The 22,809-nt window shown below is 37.0% G+C and overlaps 2 protein-coding genes across 2 annotated transcripts; both read left to right on the top strand.

Annotated features, from left to right (window-relative positions):
- The first annotated feature begins 3,222 nt into the window (after nucleotides 1-3,222).
- LOC148581895 (uncharacterized) lies at nucleotides 3,223-3,678 on the top strand. Its single transcript, XM_088494369.1, has one exon. The coding sequence runs from the start codon at nucleotides 3,223-3,225 to the stop codon at nucleotides 3,676-3,678; it is 456 nt and encodes a 151-aa protein (XP_088350495.1).
- Nucleotides 3,679-4,558: 880 nt separating this feature from the next.
- On the top strand, nucleotides 4,559-5,027 carry LOC107621442 (uncharacterized). Its single transcript, XM_016323465.1, has 2 exons — nucleotides 4,559-4,659; nucleotides 4,763-5,027. The coding sequence occupies exons 1-2, from the start codon at nucleotides 4,559-4,561 to the stop codon at nucleotides 5,025-5,027; spliced, it is 366 nt and encodes a 121-aa protein (XP_016178951.1).
- The last annotated feature ends 17,782 nt before the right edge of the window (nucleotides 5,028-22,809 follow it).

The raw sequence follows: 22,809 nt of genomic DNA, 5'->3' as shown, positions 1-22,809 counted from the left end.
AACCTTTTAACCTACATTAAGTGACCAAAGAATTGGTGGTTGATTAGGTTAGAGGAGACTAAATTACTAAGGAATTAGGGTTTAGTCAATTACAGTTTGCCATGAATTGAATCTTGTATAATTAAAGTATATGGTAAGAACCATTAATTTGGAAAAATAAATATCTCTGAAACCTTAACTGTTCTATCGTACGTTTTTCACACCAAACCTTTGCTTGCTTTCTTGAATTCTCTGAATTACTGTTTAATACGTTTGAACTCAAAACACTATTTTCTGCTTGTCTGACTAAGTGAATCACTCAATCAATATTGCTTGATCCATCAATTCTCGTGGGATCGACCCTCACTCACCTGAGATATTACTTGGTACGATCCAGTGCACTTGCCGGTTAGTTTATGGCTTTAAGAGAATCACACTAGCCCCCAACACCTGAAGACTTGAGAAACCCAAAGTATTGCATGGTGCACTGAAATAAGAGCGATGGATTGACTGATTGTTATGTGGTGAGGACGATGTTCCACATGCAAGTGAAGGAAGGGACGATACTCCTAAATGGAGAACAAAACCAAGAAGGTGTGAAAAGCACTCCTTTTTCTCAACATGATGTTGGAATGATAGGTGTTGAAGGAGATGTAATGCTGACAGAGATCGTAGATAAAGCAGAACAGATGGTCACTATGGAGGAGTCCTTGGATGAAGACACATTGACAAGGGGTCTTTTGAAATTTCGAGGGTGTAGAATCATGTTCAACTAACTTGGCTTAGAAACTCACATTCAGAAAGAGGCGGCTAGAGCTCTAATAGGAGTCATTCAAAAGCATGAAAAAAATTTTGGTGGTGTCAACGCTCCACTCACAAGATTAGCAAAGGCCCATGCAAACGCCCTGGTGTTTCGGGACCCCAACTCGTTCAATGGGGAGTTCTACCATAATAAACCACTGTACATGGAAGCAGTGGTAGAAGGCATGAAGTTCAGAAGGGCCTTGGTGGATGCTGGATCAGGGATAAATATCATACCCACTCATATATTTCTAGAGATGGGAGGTTCTACTGATCAGATAAGGCCTACTCAAGTTGAGCTCAATACTTTTAATAGATTGGGTGTGAAATCTAGAGGGTGTGTTAATGCTGTCTTAGAAGTTGGCTCCATAAAGACTAACAATAAGTTTCATGTGGTGGATAGAAACTCTTGCTACCACATCCTACTGGGACATCCATGGATTCATTTACATCGGTGCGTTCCTTCGAGTTGGCATCAATGCATAAAGTCTAGCTAGAGAGAGAGAAGGATATTAGCATCTCATCCACTATAACACCCTTTGATACAGGCAAAGCACATTTAGTGGATGTGAATTTTTATGAAGAGCTTGTGTTACCAGGGGTCAACAAAATAAGGCCTATGCGAGAATGCCCTATCAGAACACCCAGGCAAAAAGGAGCACAAAAGAATGCCCTAATGGAGGAAGCATCGAAAGAAAATACCAAAAAGCAAGCAATAACAATCGAAGACCTATGGCTTCGTAAGAAAATTCTCCCAGGTGGAGGGTATAGGTAGTGTATCCTACAAGAACTCGGGCCAGCGGAAGAAAATTACCAAAACTCCCTTAGCCTTGACATCCTAAGTGTACAGGAGAAAGAATATCTTCAAAGCAATATAGGAAATGCCCCTCTCAAACTCTAAGATGAAGCAAAGCAGAAGGAGAAAGAATTGGAAGAGATTAATTTAGGGACTGAAGAACACTCGAGACCTTTGTTCGTATGCAAAGCTCTAGGGGAGATAGAGAAAAAGGATTTAATAGCACTATTAACAGAGTTCAGAGATGTGTTCACTTGGAACTATGATGAAATGCTAGGGTTGGACCCAAACTTAGTAACCCACAATCTAGCTGTGAGGAAGGGAGCGACCCCTGTCAAGCAAGCTCCTAGAAAATTCTCCAATGAAATAAAGGCTCAAGTAAAGAAAGAAATTGAAAAGTTACTCGCAGCCAAATTCATCAAACCAATACAACACCCCTCTTGGTTAGCCAACATAGTACCAATGAAAAAGAAAATGGACAAATCCAGTGTTGCCTTAAGGATGATTTTCCTCTGCCAGATGTCAATAGAATAGTAGATGCTATAGCCGAATTTGAAAGGTTCTCCTTCATGGATAGATTTAGTGGGTACAACCAAATTAGAATGGCTCTAAGAAATGAAGAAAAGATAGTATTTCGAACATCTATAGGCAACTTTTATTATACTGTTATGCCTTTTAGCCTAAAGAATGTTGGAACAACCTACCAAAGAGCCATAACTACTATATTCCATGACATAATGCATGACTTTGTGGAAGACTATGTAAATGATTTGGTTGTCAAGTCAACATCCAAGAAGCAACACACAGAACACCTCAGAGCTGTGTTCACTAGATACAGAAAGTATAGACTCAAGATGAACCCCATAAAATGTGCCTTTGGGGTGTCATTTGAAAAGTTCTTGGGTTTCAGAGTCCACAAAGGAGGTATTTCAGCTGATGAAGATAAGATTAAATCTGTCTAAGACATGGAACCCCCTAAAGACATCAAGGGACTCCAGAAGTTCATAAGCAAGTTAGAGTACATTCAAAGGTTCATACCAGCATTAGGGGAGCTCTTAGGACCCCTAAGACCTTTGTTGAAAGAGAAGAATACCCTTAAGTGGGAACAACACCACCAAGCTATAATGGAAAAGATCAAGGATGTTCTCACATCCATTCACACCATGACTTCCCCTCAACCTGGTGCACCATTGAAGGTATACTTAGCGGTAGAAGAAGAAGCAGTTAATGGGTTAATTGCACAAGAAGGCAAAGACAAAGAGAAATTCATTGCCTATGTTAGTAGAGCCATGAAAGGGTCAGAACAAAGATACTCCTCACCAGAGAAACATTGACTCGCTCTGGTGTATATCTCACAAAGATACCGACAATACTTTCAAACACACCAAGTAGAAGTTATATCAAAAAATGAAGGCCTCAGATTTTTAATCGAAAAGCCAATGTTGAATGGGAGAATGATTCGTTGGTCACTCCTATTAAGCGAATATGATGTGAAATTGGTAACACCTACCACCATTGAGAGCCAAGCTTTGGCTGACCTCTTGTCAATCTGTCCTAAAAAAGCAACGATTGAAGAGTTGTCGGATCAAATTTCAGGAACAATAGAGATTGTTCATACTTGAAATGAAGAGGAAAAATGGACCCTCATGTTGGATGGAACACCCTCGAATCCACAAAGAGGGGCACAAGTCATCCTTACAAACTCCCATGGAAGAAATCTATCTTTCATGTTTCGATTGGATTTTTCTTGCACCAACAATGAGGCAGAGTATGAAGCTCTAATGCTCGGTCTAAAGATGGCTCAAGAAATTGGTATCAAGAAACTCCATGTCAAAGGAGGGTATGACACCAAGGAAAGAAGTCTGGCCTTATGCAGAGAACAAGTTTGGCGCATGATGAAAGTATTTGACAAGATTTTATTTGAGCATGTACCCCGAATAGAAAACAAGCATGCGGATGCTCTAGCAACATTGGAGAGTAGAGTCACTATTCAAAATGGACAACATACTTTGAAACACCGGACAGCTAAAAGTTCTGCCAGAGAAGAAAGGATGTCCATGAAAGAAAAAACCAATGATTGGCGAAAGCCTCTACATGAATAGCTCAGAACACTCAATATCACCAAAGAAACAAGAGGATTTTGCCTCCTCAATGGGCAAATTCTAAAAAAAAAAGCAACGATGGACTCCCCATGAAATGTGTAGAAGAAGAGGAAGGGAAAGAAAAAGCAGAACAACTACATGGAGCCACTTGCAAAAAAGAATGCCCTGCATTGTACCAAAGGCTCCAGAGGTGGGGTATTTTTTGGCCAAAAATGAAGTCTCATAGTGATGAATTACAAGCCTCTTCCAATCTTGTCAAGAAAAAAAAGAAAGTATGCAGATATGTAATGTTCACAATTGGCAACAATCTATCGTAGAGTACCTCGATGCTGGAGTTTTGCCTTTAGAAAAAATAGAAGCTGAAAGATTGAAGAAGAAATCAGAATGCTACTTTTTGAAGAAAGGAGAGTTGTTCAATAAGAGTTTTACCGGAGAGGTGCTAAAATGTGTTCGAAATGAAGAAAAAGACATAGTCTTAGAAGAAGTCCATCAAGGGGTATGTGGAAGACACCAAGGAGGAAGGGACTTGTGGTATGAACTAATTAGGATTGGCTATTACTGGCCAAAAATGAAAGAAGATACAATTAATTAAGCCAGGAGGTGTTTGTAATTTCAAAAGCATGCAAACTTGATACATGCTCCAAGCGTGCAGAAGAACAGCCTCAAAACACCATACTCATTCCATTCATGGGCTATAGATTTCGTGGGACCAATCAACCCCCATCAATGGAAAAGAAATAAACTCTAGTTGCAACAAAAAGTTTCACCAAGTGGGTAGAGGTTGTGATTGTCAGGGAAGCAAATGCTGAAGCAGTAGTAAGATTTATCAAAGAAAACATAATATGCAGGTTTGGGCTGCCAAGTGTTCTAGTGTCTGATAATGGAACTCCTTTTGTTAACCAAAGAGTGTGGAGTGTTCTTGAAGAGTACCAAATCAAACATCACAACTCTTTCTCCTACTACCCATAGGGCAATGGCCAGGTAGAGGTTACTAACAAGAGCCTTTTGAAAATACTCACAAAGATGGTGACCAATGCCCATAAAGATTGGAGTGAATACTTACACTTGCTCTTTGGGCTTACAGAACAACTAGATATGAAACAACCAAAGTAATACCCTTCTCGTTGGTTTATGGCATTGAAGCTATACTGCCAACAGAGATTGAAGTACCCACCGCCAGAATGTTGTTAGATGAAGCAAGGGATCGTGAAGCTAAGTTACAAGAATTGGAAGAAAAAAGAGAAATTATGGGAAGCAAGATGGAAGAATACCACCGAAGACTAGCATTAGCTTATGATAAGCATGTTCGGCTTAGGGTGTTCCTAAAGGGAGATCTAGTACTAACATAAGTAGACGCAGTAATAAAGAAGATGTCTTTGCCAAAATGGGCTCCCAAATAGGAGGGTCCTTACATTGTTTCTGAAGTACACCCTAACGGACACTGCATCCTGCTGGACCCAGACCATGGAACAACCACTGGCCCCATCAATTTCAAGTATGTCAAGAAGTACTATGCATAATTTCAGTTTTAGGAGGCTTCTTTATCAAAAGTCAATGTTTATGTTATATTATTCTGCAAGCATCCTGCAATGCATGGAAGAATTTCATTAGCAATTATATACTCAAAAGTTGTAAATAATGCATCTTAAGAAATTTGTAATACAAAATATTTCTAAAAAGTGAAGTGTCCCACCGTCCAAGCTCCTTAGAAAAAAAAGAGAGCATAAATAGGGCAAGAAAGTTCTAGGTACCTTCATTTTTTGGCCTAAAAAAAGAGGAAGAAAAAAAAAACAAATAGCAGTAGATAATCCTGCTCTTCTTAGAATCATGCCATCTCCCTGTAAAAAAAAGTGTGTATCCAAAATAAAATGATCACACAAGCATGTATAGAAAAATAAAACTCTTGGAGGAGTATGCATAGTATTAAAAAAAAAGGGGAGAATCATAACACCCAAAAAGAGGTGTATAATGAAAGTCGTAGAGGCAGCAAAGCAAAAATATACTTTGTCAAAGCCTTACATGTTTTACAAAATAAAGTGTTGAAAAATTATCACAGTCACAAAATATCACTATAAGAAATCACAGAAGAAGCAGCCTCCTTATGCTTGGTCAATTATTCTCGCTCCAGGCTAACACTGGCTAACCTAGCCTTCATGGTATTCAGTTCAGATGTAAGCTTGTTAACCTTTTTCTTAAAGAGTAAAAACACCAGAAGAGAGTACATTATACTCTCTAGATAATAGTTCTTCTCTAGCAAGATCAGGTACCCTAGGTGGAGGCTCCAATTTAGCAGAAAGATTCTCAAGCCAACTACCACTAAATTCAAATAACTTAAGCTTATTTAGATGATTTTTCACCATATCCCGATGAGTACTCCACAAGTCTGTAAGGGAGTATGAAGTAAAGAAATCCCATGCGTTCAGAAAAGCTTGATACCCAAACTTCTTGAAAAGGCAGTTTAGGTCATTTGGAAGCTGATGCAATCTCCGATAACAAATTCTTTACATCGCCATGAAAATACTCAAACTCATCATGAATAGAAGCTAAAAAGCAAAACAAACAAGTAAGAAAACAACTTTTTCCATCAAGAACTTGTAAAATACTGGCACACCTGACAAATGAAAATAAATACAATGAAACACGACAGAAGAAGCACTAGCTAAGGGTTCCTTTGTGATATTAGAAGTGCTCGAAGCTTGGAAAGTGGACTCAGAAACAATATGAGAAGTTGAAAAATAGGAAAAGATACAAACATGTACACAAACATAGCATGAACAAAAGCATGTATACAAATCTAAAAAAAAAGGACGGAGGAAAACAGTAGTACCTGCTCCAGGAAACACCACACGGATGGGAGTAAGAACACTTCTAGCAGGATTCCCTTGGCAGGTAACACCCGACTCAATGTCAACATTGTTTTTAGAACTTGCTATTGCTTGGGAGCTATCTCGAGCAACACCTTGGGTAGTACCCTCGTCAAGGACATCGCCAACAGCAAATGAACTAGGAGAGTCCCCATTGACCCCCTCTTAGGAGCTCTCATCGCCTACATTTACCGAATCAGCAAGTGCATTGGAAATTATTTTCATTTTACCCAAAAGACAATGAAAGCTACACTTCACAACACTGCTGGATAAGCTAGCCACATCCTTACCAGGAGACTTTGATGACTTAACAAAGCAAGCAGCAGCAGAAGAACCCTTAGTTTTGGCTGCCGAAGAAGGAAAATTTCTTGAGCCACTAGAAATTGGTGAAGGAGTTACATCAATAGAAGGCCTAGGTTGTTTCTTAGAAGACCTCTTTGCAACTTTAATATTTGAACTCTGCACTTTATCACGCTTGACCACTTCAACAATAACAACAAAATCATCAGATTTCTCTTTGAAGAAGGTGGATGTTTGTAACATCTGGCGTCCAAGTCTACAAAACACTAGCATAAAAGATACAACAATCAAACACACAAAGCCCAATAAAAAAAAGAGAGAAAATGAAAGTGAGGAAACAAAAACAAAAATCAGCAAGGAGCAAATATTACTTGTAATGATCGAAGGAGAAAGGTTTTCAGTAATGAAATATGGATCCTTAATCAAAATTGGAACAAATAATCTGATATTTGGAGCAGAGGTATCCTCATATTTCCTAATATTCTTCTTCATACACATAAGGTAATCCACATACTCCATTGTAACTCCTCCATCCCTATCAAGAGGAACAACAAAGCAAGAATTGTACTCTGGGAGTTCATTTTGAAATAGAACCCTTTTTATTAAATTTTTTGGTGGAAAAAAATATGTTCCACGTTCTTTGGATCTTGGTTCCACCCTAGTTGGCGACTTACCCTATTAGGATGATAGATCACTGGACAGATCAAAGCTCCACAGTGGAAGTCCCTATCCATAATAATCAAACCAGGAAGAGGGGTGGGAGAAATACACAAAAGCCAAAATTCATAAGCCCCCTCCTTGCCAGTGGAAATGTCATTATGGTCATGTTCAAAATCAGTAGAATATATACGATGAAGAACCGATACACTCGGCTAGTAAGAGGTTGTGTTCGGCAGAAACAAAAAGTCTCCTCTGAATCAATAACATCCTCCAAAGATTTAGAAGGATGAGCTAAACCCTAAATCCAAGCACGAGAACTTGCCTTCTTGTCAGGAAGAATTATAAAAGGCTTACGGATGGGAGCAAACCGAGAGAACCGCTCAAAAAGAAAGAGTTGAAGAAATATTTCATTAATGAAAGTTAATACTGGAAAGCAACCATGAACAATCTTGAGTTGCTTAGAAAATTGATCAAGCCGGGTATATAAACTACCCAGATACAGAGAACCATGTGGCAGATGTTCTTCTTCAGCGATCAAGCAAGCTAAGAGAAACACCCCATGGCTCATACACTCATCCGCCGGTCCCAAAAACACATATTTACTTAACCAATAAGTGACAAAAGCAGATTCCCTAAGATCTTAAAGAATAGTAGGAGTAGGGACAAACTAACCATTGAGAAAATCACCAAAGAAATAACGAGACCAATTTGAGTAAGAATACTTATCAGTAATATTCTTCCTCTTGGAATCTTACTTCTTGCCAACCACCTCTTTTCCCTTGGAGGACCTATGAGTCTTTGGATGCTTATCCTTGGAGGAAGATTTCTTAACACGCCTACTCTTGGACAACTCTTTTGCATATCGGCCAGCATCACTTAAACTCATTTGAAGATGTCTCGCAAGCTTAAGCAGATCAGAATCTGGGCGAAGAAGAGTGAGATTCACACGGCCAAACACCGATAGTTGAAGAAGAACCACAATATCTTTTAAAGTGGGTTTCACCCACCCCAAGAAGTCAGAAAAGTAGAAGTCTGAGAACACCACCTCTGCCAAAGTAAATTCATATCATATCCAGTTCATTGAACACCCAAGACTGCCAAGAAGAAATCAATTAGTCATTCTTTAATATATAGAAACAAAGTAAAGAAGTGATAAGAATCAATTATGATAATAGATGGTAGAGAACAATCAACCTGCGGATGGCCTCAGCAACACCGACAAACTTCAATCTCCTCACAAAATTACCACCCTCCTCAAACAATATTGTGAATACCCACTTCTGCCAAACCTTATTTACATGAGTAGTTGATACAGATTTTAAAGATGTCCATAAAAACTCTTGGCACTTCAATCGAGAACGAAGTAGAATAAGACCTACTTGATATGAAGGCTTTTCAACAAATTCACCTAAAACTCTACAATCTGAAAAATCAAAGCTGGGTTTCATAGTTTCATCCATACCTAATAACGAGCCAGAGGAAGGAGGGTCTAAAAAAGGTTTCTTAATGAGGGGAGGATCCACAAAAGTAGCCCTATTGTTTGATGGTTTAACCCAAGGTAGAGAGATAGATTCAGAAAATTCGATGGCATATTCTTGAGGAACATCCTCCATATCATCCACAGAAGAGTCAGTACCCAAACTATTATTAGAGTCCTCTAGGTCACTATCTACTATCTCAGCAAGTTTCACAAGAGGCATGGCAACAAAAAGAAACAAGTCCTAAAAAAGAAGAAGAAGAATAGCAACAACAAAATAGAGTGAATATCAAGATCACATGAATACCAATGACAAAAATACTCAACACCAATAGCAAAATCAAAAGAGTACCAATATCATCACAATCCCAACAATAAGAAATTCCAAAAACACCAACACAAAATATAAAGGAGAAAATTGTAGAACACTCAAAAAATTTTGAGAAAGCCAAAGAGCATTGCATGTTAAGAAAGCAACCAGGGAGTTCTCAAATAAAACCAAAAAGCAAAGGTATGAAAATTATTCATCATATTCTTTCCTTGATAAGGCCATTAGCTTTTCATATCCTCACAATATCATATTTCATTTGATGAAGTATATGAATACATTGCAGGACATTATAAATTTACAGTTTTAAAAGAATACGAATATTGAACACTAATAAATTGCTCTAATTAAAAAGTTTATAAAAAAATTACTCATCTTTATGCTATACAAAAAAAAATCCTTTTTATTTTTAAATATCTATTTTTTAGTTAAAAATGAGCATCATTCATAATTTTTAATACAATTTTTTATTTTTATTTTTTTTTCTTCCATTTTGTGATGTCATTAGAAATGAGGATATAACATTTAAAGTATAAGGTGAAAGACCCGGAGAATCCTTATAGCTAATTCCAGAATTAACAATCATCAGAATATAATAACATACATGGGAGCTGAGAGTACAGAATAATCATCAGAGTAACAAGAATTCTGAGTAACAAGAGTACAAAATAATCATCAGAGTTCAGAGTAACAAGAGTTCATAGTAACAAGAGTTCAGAATAGCACGAGTTCAGAGTAACAAAAGTTCAGAATACCAAAAATGTCAAAAATACAATAGTCTTGAATTTTTTAGAACCTTAGATGTCACGAGTATATTTGATCCAAATTAAAAATTTTTGAGACAAAATAAAAAAAAACTTAAGCTAATTCATTTTTAAATTCACTACGTAAAAGGTTATTTTTTGGTGAACAACCAAGTGAAAAAAAAAAGCAAAAGAGCAGAAAAGAAAAAGAAAAGAAATCAGGTTCTTAACAACAAGAGAGGACAAACCACCTTTGGCGGCTGGTGCCAAAGGTGAACCTCATCAGCTCCGCTACCTCCAGATCCTATCGTTGCCAACCGATCTGTCACGACATTAGCTTCTCTCGGGATAAGCCCAAAACGAATATCCCAATCCCTTCTTAACTTCAACTCAAATATCAGTTGTATCACTTCTTTTTCAACATGCCAAAGTGAAACTTGCCAACCAGTCACTAGCTCAAAAGCTGTTGCGCAATCTGTCTCACAGACAACAAGCTTAAGACCCGCCTCCCAAGCCCAAGCCAAACCTTTCTATATACTCCACAACTCCATCTTGATGACACTAGATCCAAAGGAATTTTCTGATCATCTCATTACCCATTGACTGGAGCTATCGCGAATTACCCACCCAAAACTAGCACAATCATCCCCCAAGTTCACACTCCCATCACAATTTAACTTCCAAGCACCAGGTTCTGGCAAAGACCAAGACAGAGGTTTTAATCCCTGGACGCAACACACTCAATTCTGAGTTGTATATTCAAAACCCACCATCCACCTACGAGCCTTGTATGCAATTGACCCAGGAGATCCAAAAACTCCTTGAAAATTACCAATATTTCTGTCTTGCCAAATTGACCATATTATAGCTGCAAATTTGGAACAACCTTCATTGAGGAGGCCATGCTTGAACCAATCATGCACCTCGTGAGAGCCAAAGAAACACACATCAGAAAAACCTAGAGAAACCCAAACTGATCGCACCACTTCACAATCCCGAAAACAATGCAGAATTATCTCTAGAAGTTTATTGCAACGTGTACATAAGGATGAGGAGGAGAGATATTGCCGAAAACGTAGATATTGAGTTGGTACAGCATCATGCAGGCAAAGCCACACTAGGAGCCTCAACTTTTCAGGGACCCGCGCCTTCCAAAGCCAAAGCCAATTGATATTCCTATCCTAATTCAATTTATTCTGAATTAACCATAAATATCTTTGTTTAGCAGAGTAAAGAGTGTGCTCCCAACTCCAACCCAAATCATGATCAGAAGCCAAAATATGTACTAAACTAAGAATGTCTTCCCTTAAGTCCCTAGAAATAAAAGAGTAAATCCTCTCCAAATGCCAAACTCCATCACGGTAAACATCTTCAATGGTCAAAGCAGCCTCACAGATATCAAGAAATTTAACCCTCGCTCCTACTGGCCCAGAGTGCAACCAAGAGTCAAACCAGAAATTCTTAGAAAGAGCTCCCGCTTCCCAAACAAACCCTTCCTTTAATACAGAAGCTGTGTTCACAATAGACTTCCATATATATGATGAAGAACTCATTACTTTAACTACAAATAGGTTTCTATTCTGGAGGTATTTCTGAAGCATAATCTTGACCCACAGTTTCTCTTGATTCATCAAAATTTGCCAAACTAGCTTTCCTAATAAAGAAAAATTGACCAACTGCGACTCCCGCAAAGCAAGACCTCCAAACTTTTTTGGAGTCGTCAAAACTCTCCAAGATGCTAAATGAAGACCACGGTGATTATGACTACCATACCAAATGAAACTTCTAGTAAACTTATCAATGTTAGAGCACACCCCTGATGGAAAAAGGCTTACTTGCATCCTATAAATAGGTATAGAAGATAAAACTGATTTAGCAAGGCAAATCCGACTAGCTTTATTAAGGAAGTGACCTTTCCAAGATGCTAGCCTATTAGTAAGCTTATCAACCACATCATTAAAATCAGCTTTAGTAACTCTGCCATGCTTGAGGGGGACACCAAGGTATTTTCCCAAAGAATTAGCAAAGCGGATAAAAGAAATACCAGTGAAGAGATCCTTGCGTTGTCTAGAAATATTCCTAGAACAAATAGCACGAGATTTGTCAAAATTCACCTTCATACCAGATGCTCTGCAAAAGGTGGCCATAGTGTCCAAAACATGAAGCACTTGAGATTTCTTCGCTTTGCAAAAAAGGATAAGGTCGTCTGCAAAAAGGAGATGGGAGATTACAGGACCTCCCCTAGATACAGTCACTGGTTTCCATCTACCAACCTCCACTTGCCTAGCAATGAGGCAACTCAACCTCTCCATACAAATAACAAATAAATAAGGAGACATAGGGTCTCCTTGCCTCAAACCCCTCTTTGGCTGAAAACCATCCAACCGGTTACCATTCCACATTAGAGAAAGGGAGGAAGACTTTACACATTTCATAATAAGAGAAACAATAGTACCTGGAAAGCCAAACATTAGTAGAGATTGCTCCAAAAACTCCTAGCTCACCCTGTCATAAGCCTTTTCTAGGTCAATTTTAAAAGCAAGAACACCTTTCTTTGATTTGGTTTTCTTCATAAAATAGAGAACTTCCTGGGCTACAATGATATTGTCTAGGGCACCCCTTCCAGGAATAAACCCTCCCTGCAGAGGGCCAATGATATCTTGTAGAAAAGGTCGTAACCTCTCCATAACCACCTTAGTTATAATCTTGTACATGACATTACAGAGGCTGATAGGACGAAACTCTTTCATGCAAGACGGGTTATCAACTTTAGGAATCAGCACCACCAAAGTGTCAAACAGAGCACTATCCAGATCAAACCCAGCAAAAGACTTCTTAACAAGTTCCCATACCTCTATACCAACCACTTTCCAATATTCCTTGAAGAAAAAAGCCTGAAAACCATCGGCACCTGTGGCCTTAAAAGAGTTCATGCCCATAACCACCTTCCTAACCTCTTGTTTAGAAACATCTCTTGTGAGACTTTCAATAGTCTCACGAGATAAAGAAGGTAGTTCCTGATCCCCCATCACATCAAGGTCTACCTGTTCCACATTGCAAAAAAGATCTCTATAAAATTCAATTGCACAATCTTCGAGTTCTTGCGGATCAGTACTCCATCTTCCATCCTCCAAAAACAACCCCTGGACCTTGTTACGCTTCCTCCGCATAATGGTTTGCATATGAAAGAACTTAGTATTCCTATCTCCAAATCTGACTCAGTGCTTTCGGGATTTTTTGATACCAAAACAACTCCTCTTGCATAAGCAGATTACTATATTCAGCCTGTAACTCCCTTTCTTCCTGTATAAGGGATAAAGCATCAACTCTCTCCATTCTCTGTTGGATACTGGTCACACGCCTCTCCAATTCCCTCTTTCTTTTAAAAATATTTCCAAAGACATCTCGGTTAAAGGCCAAAGCATCATCTCTGACCTGAGAAAGGCAACGAATTGGATTGGGTCTATCCTTGTCCCAAGCATCCCTGACCACCGATAAAAAACTTGGGTGATAAGACCAAGCTACTTGAAATCGAAAAGGTTTTACCCTGACTCTTCTATCATTACCTTGACATCGCACCATAATGGGACAATGGTCAGAATGCATCGTCGCCAAATTCTCCACATAGCTTTCCGGAAAACGAAAACACCAAGCATCGGTAGCCACAGCCCTATCCAGCCTCTTCGAGATGAACCGATTACCCTGCATATGTCTGAACCAAGTGTACAAAGATCCATGAGCTCCCAAATCAATCAAACCACACTCATCTAGGAGAGCTTCAAACCGCTCTGCCCTTCGAGAGACAAAGTTCCCATCTTTAACCTCAGATGAAAGAAAGATCTCATTAAAATCCCAATAGCTAATAAAGGACCTGAATAATTTCTGGAAAAATCTGTCAAAACCCTCCAAGCTTCTTCCCTTATGCTAGGAACGGGACTTGCATAAATCGCTGCACAGACCCAAGAGAAACTGCCATTCGAAAACTCAATACACACCACTTGCGAACTCGCTGCCACGACATTGCAAGATACTCCGGGCCATGCAAAAAGCACACAAATACCTCCACTATGCCCCTGAGCTTCTTCAATATGAATAGGAGTATAACTAATCTGTTCCAAAAGACAGCCACTTTTTGGAAAGCACAATGAGTCTCTAAAATGATAAAAATGTACCGATGTAAATTATTTACCAATTGTTTCAGATGCACCCGAGCTAGCTTATTTCTAACTCCTCTCACATTCCAAGCTATAATGTTTGCACAATCCATATATTACTTGGAGTGAGACCCAGACCTCATATTATTTGAGGGTAGTGAGTAGGGTCTCCACTGTAGCCACACTGTGTCCATTCTCAACCGAGGAATTCTGAAGAGAATTAGGCCTTAATCTCTTTAATTTGCTTCTGAATGGCGTTTTAGAAGTCCCCACGCATTGCGAATAAACCCCTGCCCGTTCTGAACCAGGTCCTTGCTTGTCACCCGTCACACCTTGAGCAGAGGTAGAACCTGACGAAGTTAATTTAAAGTTCTTCGTTTGTTTTAGCACTTGATTGCCCTTACTTATGTGTAAAGATGATTCAACCCCATTGATGCCTTTCATATCAGGTTCTTCTTTAGCAACATAGTTAGAAGATTTATCCACATAAGCTTTTTTTGGACTTATCCTGATCATGCCTACCTAAAAAGACCTTCTTGCCCTTTGCATTTCTTTCCACCTTGGTCCACGTTGTATGCCCTGCATGTGCCCCTTCCATTACATGCACTTCCTTATCCTTATTCTTCTCTATCCCAATTGTAGCACTACCAAAAACAAAACCCTTCTCAATATTAGAAGAAAATGGCACCTGATCCATCTTCTTATGATCTTGTTCCTTGTCTTCATTCACCCATGTTTCATCAATGTTCGTCGAAATTGAACTAATCAATTTATAGTCCACACCAACATGCCCATAACAACCACATGTATTGAAGACGAACTCAAGGCATTCATATTTAACATCCAAAACCCTCCCATTCACCTCAACACTACGAGTAATGAGAACACCTAAATCAATTTCCACACAAACCCTCGCATACTTTCCTCTTGCTGCCATCTTAGTTGCTACATCGACTTTCATTGGCTTTCCACCGCAGCGGCAATCCTCAACATAGCCTTCTCATGGTAGTAACGAATCCCTAAGCCGTAAAAGCGTACCCATACCATGGTGGATCCAAAAACCTCCTCCTATGAATAGAACTCAGGTGACCATGGCTTTACAGCAAGATAGAACCCAGATATCATCCAAGGACCACCCAGTAATACCCTCTCCCGATCTTCGAAAGCATCAAACTTCACCAGAAAATAACTATTTCCTACGTCCAGAACTTGAAACCCACCCTTCAATCTCCACACCATACCCAGCTTATGCACCATCGCCGTGTAACTCATATGCTTGCCTAAGACTTTGACGACGATCGCTTCCTTATATGGTACAGATAACGCCACGAGCCCTTCTTCTGAGAAGATGACCCGAGGAGGATGCGAATCTCCGTGGTTCCCTTTGATCACCTTGGCTAGCCTCTCTCCATCTAAAGCCTCGTTCCAAAGCATAGGAGACGGAGACTTCTGTCCAGTTACCATGTCGTGGAAGGAAACCTTTTGAAAGCCATGTTCTTCCTTAGAAACCCTAGTACTCTCCTCCTTCTCACCAGATACAACCCCCGACCCTCTCCCCCTTAGTTTTACCGCCGGCATTACCGGTTACCTCACTACGTGTCACCCTCTTTGTAAACCCCCGCTCACTCCGTCACTCATACCTAAACCTTAGCAGAAAGAGTACAAAAAGAGTACATGTAAAATTGTTGCATTTGCACCGTAAAAGGTTATTTAAACACACAATTTTTTATTTTTTTAAATTTTATATTATCAATATGTTAAAATTAAATTCTAGAATAATAATAATAATAATAATAATAATAATAATAATAATAATAAATTGTAGAATATATTTCCTGTTTTCCTTTATATACATACAAGTTGCGGTTATAGGAGACGACTTCTAATGCAAGTAAAGTTTCTGAGTATAGTAAAACGATGAATCCCAATCAAATAGGTGTGGAGCTTCAACTAGGAGCTAGCGGTGGTGCAGGCGTGCACGTACCATGCCTTTGTAGGAGTGGATGCAACAGAGCTTGTAGGTGCTCTGACTCAAAAAACTCATATAACGAAGCTTATTAAAACTACTATTGCTACAATGTTACAATGTCACCGTCAGAATCAGAAAATGTTCGTGCAAAACACATAATTGCGGCAAAAAAAATGGGAGTACATGGGAGTACACATTGTGTGACAAAAATATGGGAGCAAAGCTGAAGAGAAAATGTAAAGGAAAAAAAAATCCTACCAAGTGAGAAGAGTTTCTCTTTTTCTTCTTTCTGTCTCTCTCCAAACCTAGGTATTCAAAATTTAAAATGCGTCAAACTAAAAAGGTAAGAGTTTCTTCCATTCTCCTTTTTTAAGAAAAAAAATTATCAATTAAATTAAGTGATCAATCTTTTTATTTTTAAAATATATATATATATATATATATATATATATATATATATATATATATATATAACATTTAAAAATAAATAAATATAAATAAATTATGAATCTATTTATTTATTTATTTTTCTATTCATTTATTTATTTTCTCTATTTACATTCAAAATTTTTCACAAAAGTATGCTTTTATTTATTTCTTTTTACGAGTACATAATTACATTCAAATTACACAAATAATATTTATATTTTAATATTATAATATATACAAATATGTATATCATTATAAAAAAATGAATAAAAAAAGAGAAATTTGATTATTTTGAGTAATGACATGACATGTTTTAAAAAAATTATTGTTATTTAAAAAATTATTATAATTCTATTGAGTACAAAAAATTTAATGCAATTTAAGAGAATACTTGGTACCCTCAAAGATTACATGGGGCTTATGATTTTATACCAAAAATATAATTTTTTTTGTACATAAATAATTTTAAAATGATAAAAAAAGATGGTTAAAAAAGAATCAAGTTCCTCCTAAAAGTGTTGGATAAAAGGATATAACCCAAAAGAACACCTTGAGGAGTTCAATTTTTCTAGTGGAAACTAAATTAGTAGAAGTGGATTGGTTGGATTTGGAGTGTAGAGATTGTCATCTAATTAAAAGAAAACTAAACTAGATGTCCCTTCACTAATATCACATGTCATGAGCACCCCTTTTACCTAGACACCTCCTTGTCATGAACACCCAGCAGAACTTTAGTTTAACTTCTGAGAATTAACTTCCTCTGTTTCTAGTAAAAAAGACTTAAAGTGATGGGAACACCTAAAAATATTTTCTATTAACTATCTTATTTAGTAATAAGCCTTGGAATAAAAGGAGTAGGTTAAACATCACACTGTAACCATTGGATAATGGACTCCCTCCTCAAAATGGCTTTACACTATAAAAGGATCTCAAACCACCTCTTTAAAGAGACTTTTTTCTAAAATTTGGAAGCTCATATCCATCTTTTTCTCTCCCCAAATCTTTCTCCTTGTTCTTCATTTTGTTCATCAACTTTACACATAAAATTAGCATTCAGGTGTTCCACCAGAACACCCGACAGCAAGATTTATAGACCCTTGTTCATTCTAAAAGAGCTCATTCATTCTCTTGTGACATTAGTGGAGGTCTCAACACTTGTTCTCCACCTCTATCCTCATCATTAGTTCTTGTGTTGCTTATTTGTCATTATAGAAGTGTATTTCTCACAAGTTTACTTGTCCTTGATCTCTTATTTTAATCTTTTTTTTCTTTTACTTAATCTATTTTCACAAAACTCACCCAAATCATATATACTCCACAGAAATATTTTTCATTAGGGAGATGTCATCTTTCTCATCTCTTGTATTTGGACTAGAACTCGCAGCGGACCATTCATGTCTTCTTCCCCCTCTACTTCTTCTTGAGCTTGATAATACTTCGTCAGTATCCATGAGAAGAATCAAAGTCCCTTTTCATTCACCATTTTTCTCAACTTAAAGGATTATTGTTGAGAATAAAACAACGCGGTTTTAGTATTTGAAAATTTTTTTGTCTCTAAACCTTTTTTAAACCATTCACATCATATACCATAACGGTCATATCTTCATAATGGCATTCATTATTTCATTTTAGGCTTCTTCCTTATGTTTCATAATTCTAAATGGATGAAGAGATTTAGGTGTCTAAATTTTGAGGAGGTCAAAAAATTAAATATATTTTTTAATTTTTAAAAATTTAAATATTCGCATAATAAAAAATTAAAAATTTATTTATCTTTTACTCCGCACTTTGCATAACAATCTCATAATACACATACACATCTTTCTTAAAGCTTATAAGTTGGTGGTAAAATACTAAAATCAATTACAAATAAAGATTTTACAACCAAATAGAATGAGTTTGAATCTTCTCATTTTTCTTTTCTCTACTGATCTTACACAGCTCAGACTTATTACTTCTTGTTATTAGGATTATCTTTTATAATAGTGAAATATAAATTTATAGAATCAAGACACAAGGTTACAGACCTTGTTATTTCGAGTTGATATTTTCATGAGAGTGAGGATGTATTTCTAAAAAATTCTGATCCTCAAGTAAATAATAATCAATAATAACATACTTTAGACATCTATTAAGACCTTTATTTATAGAAAATAGAGAGAATTTAAATATATCCGTGCGAGATATATATAGAATCCTACGTGGATATCATCAGATTATATCTTGGATAAGCTTATCCTTCCAAAAAAATTATGTTTAGACTAACCACAACTTTAGACTTAATTTAGAAGCCAAATTGTAATATTTTTTATACATATAGTCTCTACTTCATGAAAGTAGAATTTAAAATCTTTTCTATGAATTGTTCCATGAAAATAATTTGAATTTGTAAAATTATTTTTTTTAATTATTAATTATAAAAAAATGGTATGAATCAAATTAATTAAAATGTCAATGAAAAATACATTATTTTCTAAAGCCACCTTTAAACACACTTTTAAAAAAAAATTCATGCTATTTTAATTAACTTAAGGAGATGACTAACTATTTTTCTTAGTAGAAAATTTTAAGCTAGCGTATGTTTTTAGAGACTGACACTCTGAAACTAAAAATCTGAAATTCAGTATTGTATTTAGTGATTAGAAATTAACTAAAATTAAATTTTCATTTCTAAAAATAAAAACTAAAACTTTAACAACATTTCTTTCAAAAATATTTCAATTTAACTTTTTAAATTCTTATTCTATCTCTTCCACCGTCTTCCCCTCTTCAACCTTCCAAATTCGCCTTCAACCTCACTCGTGTACTACGTCCCTGTACACTTACCTTCGCCGCTGCAAAAGCCAAACCCTCCGATGACAACGATACCTCATTATATTCTTCTACAACGTGAACCCAAAAGAGGAAGTCCCCTTCAAACCCCAGAGCCTTCGGAAGGATATTAGACTCGAAGATATACGTGATAAAGAAGGAGAGTAGGTACGGATTGAAGGTGAAGGATGGGTTCAAGGAGAGGGTGGTGCAGGTAATAAGGAGGGTGACAAAGTAGTTAAGGGAGGGAAGCAGCTGAGGTTCAGGACAGTGGTACGGTGGTGGTTGGAGACAAGAAGGGGCAAGTGGGTGTTGATGGTGGGACAAGAAGGGACATGTGGGTGACGAAGTGATTAAGCTTTTCACTTTTCATCTATGTGCATTATTTATTGTAGAATCAATACTTCAAGAATAGGAATTGCTCGAGGGGGAGCGATGCTGGTGAGGATTTTTTTTTTTTTAAATTAATAAAAGTATTTAGAGAAAAGGACAAATAGGTCTCTAACCTTTTGTTCTGCCGACATTTTTGTCCCTGACCATTGAAAAATATTTTTAAGTCCCTGATCTTCACAAAACTTGGACAGATCAGTCCCTCCGTCCAAATGCCTCCGTCAGGGACTAATCCGTCCAAATGTCTCCGTCAGAGACTGATCCGTCCAAGTTTTGTGAAGGTCATGGACTTAAAAGTATTTTTCAATGGTCAGGGACGAAAATGTCCGCAGGACAAAAGGTCAGGGACAAATGACCTATTTGTCCTTTTCTCAAGTATTTAAATATGAAAAAGTTTAGGAGAGCAACTTTATTGAATTCTATCTAGCATGTAACCAGCAAAGAAAAGTGAACCATTGGATGAAATCTTATACTAATTTTACACCATTAAAATCATCATTGATGACTATTTAATGACTACAAATCACAAAAGTTACTGTCCCCTAACACTCCTCTTTAAATAATTTTATTTATTTCCGTCTCTATATTTATGTTAAATCAAACATGATATTGAGATATAATTCAGCTATATATATCTTATCAAACATAATATAAAGACTTAATTTAGTCTTTGTCTCTCAATTTCAATCTCTCAACCTCAATTTTCCTTTAAGCACAGTCTAATAAATAGGGAATTAGTTGTTGTTAGTCTACTATCTACAAAGTTTCAATAAAAAATAACATTAGGGATTCCCTTATAATTTTCTCTTTTAAAAATAAAATGATCTATGAAATGGGGAAAGAAAATATAAAAGTATTTTTAAAAGGGTCTGAAAAAGGCATATACAAAAGCAGGTGCTCTTTAAGCTTTAATTTAATGTACCCATGTAACAAGGAGAGGAATGTTATTTCGAGATTTTAGTAGTAATCCCATATAGGATCGTAACAAAAAGAAAATCAGTAAAACATAATAAGCCTGAAAAATCAATGAAAAGGTCAGTTAAGATTTAGCTAATACGAATTTTAGATGAATAATTATTATATTCTATATATGAAAATTTTTAATATCTAGATATACAAAAATTTTGATAATTAACTGGTTTTTTTTTTTATATTTAACCTAAAAGTAATTTGGCCAAACACTACTAGTAAAGAAAGAAAAGGAAACCATAATGCACTGGTGAAGTTCTTTAACTAATATGGAATCACTGCAAAAAAGGCTTTATGTGGCGAATGCTCTGCGAGAATATAGGTAATTAATTATTGAATTCCTTAGGAAAACTAAATTTTGCAATGATAATCTAAGTGGTAGGGCTATATATTATTCAACCTTTTTTTAATATATCGAACTAATAAAAGTCAAAGTGAAACTTTAGCAGAAGGGAAAAATATTAAAATAATGTTTGTCCACATAAGGAGTTTATACTATGAAACTATTCTTTTTCATCAAACAAAGCATAAATGATGCATAGATGATATTAAAGAACTTTTCATATTCCATGTTTCTTCATCCAAAGACAAACATACCCCTGTAGACTCTAATAAAATTACTTTATTTCAATAACATTTGTCGCAAAGAATTTAAACATATATCTATTATTATGTGTTATATATTATTAATTTTACTATTAAAATAAATCACATATTAGTCTCGTATTATAATTAAAATTAAATATTTTTTAATAAAATTTATTTTTTTTTCATTCCTTCACCTACTCTATCTCTCTTATATATCATTGTCAATAACTAATTATAAATTTGACAATTAAAATATAGCTATTCTATATCACTAATTTAACAACTATAATGTGTCACATGACATTCTCTCATTAAAATTGAGATAAAATATTTTTCTCAAAAATTAATAAACTCTCTTCCTTCATCATCTTATCTACCTCTCTCACATTCTCTTCTCTCTTTCCTTCTCACTCTATATATAACTTATAATTTATATTTTATATTTTATATTTTTAATTTGACAAACTAAAATATGTCATGAGATATTCTTTCATTATAATTAAAATAAATTTTTTCTTCTAAAATTAACAAATTCTCTCTCTTCTTCACTTCTTCTTTTTTAGGGTTAAGTATAGTTTTGGTCACAAAGGTTTTCAGCCAGAATCGAAACCGTCCCTTATCTAATTTTCGATTTAGAATCATCCTTAACGTTTTTTTTCGTATTAAAATCGTCTTTTTTATTTTTTTTGGACAAAAATACCCTCACCCCTACCAACACAATTACCTCCTCCACCACCACCACCACCAACACCAACACCACCGCCACAACCTCTACCAACAACACCACCAACACTACCACTAGCACCACCACCACTACCAACGCCACCGCCGTCCCCCTCCCCCCTTTCCCCTTTCCCCTCCCCCTCCATGTCTTCCCTTCTCCCCACCCCGCCCCCCACCCCGCGTCCCCTCCCCCTCCCCATTTCCCCTTCCCCCCACTCCCCACCCCCACCCCCACCTCCACCTCCACCTCCAAGAATAACAGCATCAACAGAGAAGCAGAAAATCAATAAATCAACACAAATTTAACACAAGCAGAAACAGAAAGCAACAAATCAACACAAACTCAAATCAACAAATTCAAGCACAAAGCCAAATCAACAGAGAAGCACAAAGCCAAATCAGAAATTCAAAACACAAAGTAGATGTAAAAGGCGAAGCAAGACCACCGGCAGCTCGTGGGCGACAGAGTGACAGCGGCTGGGTAGATTGGCGGTGGCAGGAACATGCATGAACGGCGGCGACACACTCCACGGCTGGGTAGATCGGTAGCTCGGGCTCCCCTTCCTAGCGACGCACTTCACGGTGGCGGCAGAAAGATACATGAAGGAAAGGCGACGACGTCTTCCTCTGGTCGTGGTTCCGGCGGCGGTTCGTGGGTGGACCGGCGATGGTGACGGCGGCTATGGCGATGGACTCCTCCCCTCCCTCCCGCGTTTCCTTTCCCCC

Source organism: Arachis ipaensis, chromosome B10 (genome assembly GCF_059453495.1).
Source record: "Arachis ipaensis isolate K30076 ecotype BB chromosome B10, ASM5945349v1, whole genome shotgun sequence".
Classification (NCBI taxonomy): Eukaryota; Viridiplantae; Streptophyta; class Magnoliopsida; order Fabales; family Fabaceae; genus Arachis; species Arachis ipaensis.
This window is presented reverse-complemented; position numbering and strand designations above follow the sequence as displayed.

Excerpts from the sequence above, each read along its gene's own strand:
- LOC148581895 (XM_088494369.1), top strand. The coding sequence starts at position 3,223 with ATGTTGGATGGAACACCCTCGAATCCACAAAGAGGGGCACAAGTCATC.
- LOC107621442 (XM_016323465.1), top strand. The coding sequence starts at position 4,559 with ATGGAACTCCTTTTGTTAACCAAAGAGTGTGGAGTGTTCTTGAAGAGT. Across the intron at positions 4,660-4,762 it reads ACCCATAGGGCAATGGCCAG|AACAACTAGATATGAAACAA; the intron begins GTAGAGGTTACT and ends TTGGGCTTACAG.